The 6424-nt window shown below is 49.7% G+C and overlaps 1 protein-coding gene and 1 pseudogene across 1 annotated transcript in view; one reads left to right on the top strand and one right to left on the bottom strand.

The window, feature by feature from the left end:
- Nucleotides 1–4803: 4803 nt before the first annotated feature.
- On the bottom strand, nt 4804–4948 carry LOC111825722 (annotated as a pseudogene).
- An 877-nt stretch (nt 4949–5825) lies between these two features.
- KCNQ4 (potassium voltage-gated channel subfamily Q member 4) overlaps nt 5826–6424 on the top strand; it is a 24598-nt gene continuing 23999 nt past the window's right edge. The window contains exon 1 of the mRNA XM_023752818.1: nt 5826–5833. Within this exon, the coding sequence (XP_023608586.1) occupies nt 5826–5833 (8 nt within the window). The remainder of the gene's footprint in view (nt 5834–6424) is intronic.

Raw genomic sequence — 6424 nt, 5'->3', positions numbered from 1 at the left:
CCTTCAGAGATATGCATGAGCTACTACTTTCATCCATCAGGCTACTCCTATTACGAGACTTAACAAAATTCATCACTGAGAACAAAGATTCACAAGCGTATGTGGATGAAACCAAAACACTGGTCGGATCTAGGAAGGCAGGGAGAGTTAAGGCAGAGGCATAGAAATTGCTCTTCCCCTCTCTCGTCAATCCATGTCTATGGTCTTTAAGATAACTTGTTATGTAAAATTATTTATTTATCTAAGATGCACCTACACTGAATTTATCTGAAAAATTAAAAAGTCGATATTAAGAAAAAAACTGTAAATGGAAGATTATAAGAGAGGGTTTCGCGTGCCAGCAAAAGTTACTGGCGTGCCATGTTTGGCACGAGTGCCAGGGGTTGCCCACCCCTGCTCTAGGTCCTCATGGGTCCACCTTGGGTGGTTACAGGACTGCTCTCATGGAGTGGCGAGGAGTGATGAAGAATATGCATGCAGAGGGCCTGGCACAGCGCCTGGCCAACAGGAACCCTGGGCCAGCAGGAGCAGTTACAGGGTCACAGAGGAATCAGGGGGAAAGCCAATGTTGGCATGATACCCGCCTCCCCAGGACGGCTTTCCTCACTCCCCTGCTCTGTGGCTGCTTCTGGGCAATGATTTGAGCTAGGCTGGGCGTGTTGGGGGAAGAGGGGCGGATAAGGCAATGAATACAGTCATTTAAAAAGCCTTGAGGTAGCTAATAACTGGTCAGCCATAACCACTCCCATTAGCCAAGTCAGTGATTTTCAAAGTGTGGTTCCCAGAGGAGCAACATTAGCATCACCAGGGAACTTTGTAGCAAAGCAGATTCTCAGGCCCCACTTCACACTTACTGAGGCAGGCACTCTAGGAGCGGGGCCCACACATCAGCCTTTTAACAAGCCCTCCAGGTGATTCTGACGCCTGCTACAGTTTGAGAACAACAGTTCTAAGCAACCCATTCGCCTGTTCCTTGCTGCCATCCTGAATGACTGGGGTAGTCACAGAATGGGGGGTTTGGGGGTAGGGAGGAGGGGCTGCGATCAGTCTCACTATAAGCCCCAGCCAGGGACAGTCAGCCTGTCCCAGCTCTGCCTCCTGGGCTGGGCAAGGGCTCCACATTGCCAGACACGATGAGCAAAGAGGCTCCAGAAAGTGGCTGCCAGTCTGGCCTCTCTGCTGGGCGGTTATAGAGGCCCAAGCCAGCCAGCTCCTGTGTGCCATCTACACTTGGATAGATGGAGAGACTGAGGCCCCAAGCGGGGCCAGAGACAATCCTTACAGACCTTATTTGTTGCATGAATGAAGTCACACTCTGGTTCTGGCAGACACAGTCGCACCCCAGCTCAGGGCTCCTTCCCTCGTCTCTCCCTCCCTAAGCTCCAGACATTGATCTCTCTTCTGCTGTCCAAAGAGTGGGTGTCTGTGTGAGCACCGCCCCCCCAAGAAGGCCAAGGCAGCTTGGAGGTCAACCTGAGCTGGGCTTCTGGCCCCAGCTTGGTCACTGATTCACTGTGTGATCTTGAGCAAGAGTGTCCCTTTTCCCGGGCCCCATTTCCTCATCTGGAAGATAGGAACAGTTATGCAGGTGCCTGGAAAACAGAATGTTCTCTCTCAGGCCACATACATGTGTTTGGCTCTATTGAGCATCTAGGTTGAGGAACCTCCCACTCAGTGCATAAAGGCAGAGGGAGGTGAAGTTCAGGGGCTATTTATTTATTTATTCATATATATTTTATTTATTTATTTTTAATATTTTTATTTATTTCAGAGAGGAAGGGAGAGGGAGAGAGAGACAGGAACATCAATGATGAGAGAGAATCATTGATCGGCTGCCTTCTGCATGCCCCTACTGGGAATCGAGCCCACAACCCAGGCATGTGCCCTTGACTGGAATCGAACCCAGGACCCTTCAGTCCACCGGCTCTATCCACTGAGCCAAACCAGCCAGCAGGGGCTTTTGAAACAGCATCTATCAAGTGGAGCTGGTCAGGGTCAGAGGCCTGCCTTCTCTTCCCTTCTCATGAAGATGCTGGGGAGACTGGGGCGTCAGAGATGGGTGTGCTAAAAGCTTTGGGTACCTCTTCAGTGGGTACAAACTGGGGGCTTTGGTGACATGGTGTCCTGATGTTTGTTTAACGTGCAATTCTGCTATTCATTTACTCCATCTTTCAACACTGCTATGAAAAGTAAATAAAGCAGGGCAAAGGGAGAGAGAGTACAGATGGATTGCTATTTTGGAGAGGGGGTGGTTGGGGACTCCAAGGAAGTGATGTTTGAACAGAGAGCTGGATGAGTAAGGGAGCAATAAATAGCAGAGAAAACAGCTAAGTCAGTGCAAAGCCTGGAAGTGGAAATACGTTCGGTGTGTTCCCGGAAGGACAAGGACGGCAGAATGCTGGAGCCCAGGGATCCAGAGTTGAAAGGGGAGATCAAATTGAAGAGGTGGAGGTGCAGGCCGGATCTCAGAGGGCCTTGCTGGACATGCTGAGGGGCTGGACTTCGCCCTTGAAGTGCCATGGGAGGTCAGTGGAGAGTTTTGAGGAGAATGATGGCTTCTGGCTTTGTGTCCCAGGAAGATCACTCTGGCTGCTTGGAAGAGAGTGGTGACAATGGGGCCAGCGTGGAGGCAGGGAGACCAGTCAGGGGCCAGGAGGTGGTGGCTGGTGGTGAGCCGTGGCCTCTACAGGAACATATTCTGAAGGTAGAGCCCACAGAAATTTCTAAAGGACAGGATGTGGAGGGTGAGAAAAAGGAGAATCAAGGCTTAACTCAGATCTGCAGCCTGAGCCCCTGGGTGGTGCCTTTATTGAAATGGGGAGACTGGAGAGAAGCAAGATTTGAGGGCAAATTGAGAGTGTGTTTTTGGACACATTTGGTTTGAGAGGCCATTAGACATCCACAGAGAGACGTTGAATAGGCAGTTGGATATGTGAGCTGGACTCTGGGGAGAGGCTGCCACCCCCTCACACCTGCTTGATGGCAAAGGCTATTGTGTAAGGGGCTGGGGGCAGGGTTCACAGTGGGTTTTCCCCCATTTGTATTTTTAAGGAAATGCGTTTTAAATTTTATATTAGATTGTGATTACCCTTCTTCCTTCCTTCCTTCCTTCCTTCCTTCCTTCCTTCCTTCCTTCCTTCCTTCCTTCCTTCCTTTCTTTCTCTCTCTCTCTCTTCTTTCTTTCTTTCTTTCTTTCTTTCTTTCTTTCTTTCTTTCTTTCTTTCTTTCTTCTTTCTTTCTTTCTTTCTTTCTTTCTTTCTTTCTTTCTTTCTTTCTTTCCTTCCTTCCTTCCTTCCTTCCTTCCTTCCTTCCTTCCTCTCTCTCTCCTTCCTTCCTTCCTTCCTTCCTTCCTTCCTTCCTTCTTTCCTCCTTTCTTTCCTTCCTTCCTTCCTTCCTTCCTTCCTTCCTTCCTTCCTTTCTCTCTCTCTCTCTCTCTCTCTCTCTCTCTCTCTCTCTCTCTCTCTCTCTCTCTTTCTTGTATGTGAGGAGCCCCTGTCAGCAAATCCCTGCTAGGCTCTTATTTATAAAATGTTGGCCCTCCGTTGACCGTGGTAAGTCATCTCAGCAGATAAATTCCTTCTCAGGGTTCACATCAAATGAATGTTTCTTCTCTGGGTCCACAATTTTAATATTTAACGGCTGGAACACTGTGTCAGTTTTTGAATTGACATTAATTCAAAACTTGATAAAGTTGTTTACATTATAAGTGTAGGGGTACAGATGAGTCTCCCCAAGATGTGCTATGCTAGCATGCAGGTTCTTTTGAGCTAAAAACATTAAAAGCCCAGAAGGCTCAGGAAGAACCTTTTGACCTTATTGCCTAAAAGGAATTTAGACAACAGACTTCCTCCAGGAGGGGAACCATCATCATAGATGAACGACTGTATTTTAATATCTAAAATATTAGGTGTAATTGACAGGGAAGAACCTAGCAAGACCCTTTGGTCAAAGTCCTTTTTGTGACCTATTGTTTCAAGATGGCTCAATGTATTAAACAGTAACTCTTTTCGTCTCCCTGTGGATCACTTCTCCCCCTCCCCCCTCGCCCTTAGCACTGAATGACATTTATACCTCATTTTGTTTTATGTGTTTGGAATTTTCATGCTTATATGAATTCCCTATGTGCATGTGTTGGTGGTGAAATGGCACCAGGTGTTAAACTGATGGAGTTAGACTGGACCTCAGTACTTGAGTTCTGGCTAAGAAATAATTCAGAGCCAAGACTCAAACCATAAGAGAAAGTTTATTTAGAAAGTTTATTACATAGAGGTAGAAGTGAGTTGTAGAAGAAATGGGCACAGGAGACAAGTTATAGAGGCAAGAGAATACCCATGTTTATTCTAAAAAATATTAGGAAGTGCAGAGAAGCAAAAAGCAAAACAAAAACCAAGTCACTCTTAACTTTTCCACCAAGAGGTAACTCCCGCTGACTCTTGGTATCTCCATATATAAAAGCCAAGCGACCGAATGACAGAACGACCAGAACAACCGGTTGCTTTGACATGCACTGTGGCCCCCGCAATCGAGCCCCCGCCCCCCAATCGGGGACAGGGCCGGTCAGCCAACTGCCTGCGGCAATCCCTCCCCATGGCCGGCTCTGCCTCTGATTGCCCCCCCACCCCCACCCCAATGCGGGGACAAGGCCGGCTGGCCGACCTCCCACGGCCCCCCCACTGCCCCATGCCAGCCTGGCCCCAATCGGCTCCAATCGGGGTGGGCCAGCTGGACCCCATCTGTGCACGAATTCATGCACTGGGCCTCTAGTACAGTATATAAAAGACATCTGCGTGTTAAAAATTTTTTTTATGTGCCTCAGGCATGAAACAGCTCTGGCCACCGACACAGGCATCAAGCTAGGATGAACTAAGGACTGTACATCTGCTTTGCCCCTGATTGATATAAGAGCAACACCACCAATCAGGTGTCTCCTTGCCCATTGCCAGGGGGTCGTGTTAAAAATTTTGATCACACTGCCCTTAAGGTTCTATAAGCTACTTTTAAAAATTAACCTATTGTGAAGTGGACATTTATAGATGTGTACCTATTGGCATCGAAAGAAAAATGTTGAGAAAAAAATTCTTTTGAAACACTCAGTAGGCAGCCCCTAGTGTTGCTGAGCAATGGGACTGAAGGATTACTGTCCAGCATTGGGGTACAGGCCCATCAAGATTTGGCTGCAGCCCTTCCCAGAGGAGGGGGCTGGATGAGAAGACCTCAGGGAGGACCCTCCGCCCTTGAGCCCTGTGTCAGAGACAGTCTCTCTTCCCAGTGGATGTGCCGCTGCGTTTTCTGTGGTTAATTATTGAACAGGAGCTGGTGCGGGAGAGCACCGTGCCTTATGTCTTCGCTGACTTAGCTCTTATCTGGAACTGGCCAAGGAGGCCTCCTCTTCCCTCATTCATTCAAAACTCTTTATTGACAGCTGCCACCTACCTCCTCCACCCAGGGGCATGTGCTGGGACACAGCCCTATACCTGCCCTCCGAGCGGGCCGGGAGCCCCTGTCCAAGGAGGTGTAAGTGGGTCAGGGTGTAGCCATACCCTTTCCATGTTTTCGTCCTGTCAGTCCCTGCTTTGCAGATGAGGAGACTGTCTTGGGAAGGTGGGTGACTTTCCCAGGGCCACACACATGGCAGGACTGGAATTCGAACCCAGGTCTCTCTGGTTCCCAGCCCATGCCCCTGTCACCATGAAACATGAACTCAAAGCTATGTTGAAAGTGATTCGGGCCACATACAGGGAGACCAGCATTGGGAGGGGGCATCCAGAGGGCTCCTTGAGCAGGGAGAGTTGTGTGGGGGAAGGGAGCAGTCTCAGCAGGCTACCATGGTGAGGTATTTTAGGCAGAATGCAGCATCAGCAGACCCAGGTGGGGAGACTCTGGGAACATTTGGGGGAGGCTGTGTGGGTCAATCCACAAGGGACGTGTTTCCAGAGAAGTCCATTCCCTCAGGTGTCTCTTCCAGGGCACATGTCCTGTAACCACTCCCCACTCCCTCACTACCCCCCCCCCCAATCCCAAAAAGGAGAGCTTCCAGGAGTCCAGCATTCCCTGTTGCTGCATCTTCCCCTCATCCTGCCTCCGTCACGCACTCACATCCTCCGGGGGCCACCAGCTTCTGTCCTCATGTCCTTTCCCTTCTGCCCATCCACCGAAACGTTAAGAACCTGGGTCTAACCTCATCCTGGACACACTGAGCGACCTTTGGCAATGCTGTGTCCCTGGGGCCCTCCCATTCCCCTATGTGTGAAATTGGGGCTGAGGGAGTGGTGGGAGAGGTGGGTTCTAAAGGTCCCTCCTTGTCTAAACATCTGGGTTCTGGGGCACTCAGGCGCGTTCTGGCTTCTTCAGGGGGAGTTTCAGGGCTCCCACCTCATGGCTCCTTGATGCCTGACTCCCTTCTTCACAACCCTCTCCACCTCTG

The sequence above is a fragment of the Myotis lucifugus genome, unplaced genomic scaffold, assembly GCF_000147115.1.
Source record: "Myotis lucifugus unplaced genomic scaffold, Myoluc2.0 scaffold_37, whole genome shotgun sequence".
NCBI lineage: Eukaryota > Metazoa > Chordata > Mammalia > Chiroptera > Vespertilionidae > Myotis > Myotis lucifugus.
Note: the sequence above shows the minus strand (reverse complement) of the source record. Positions and strands in the feature narration are given on the sequence as shown.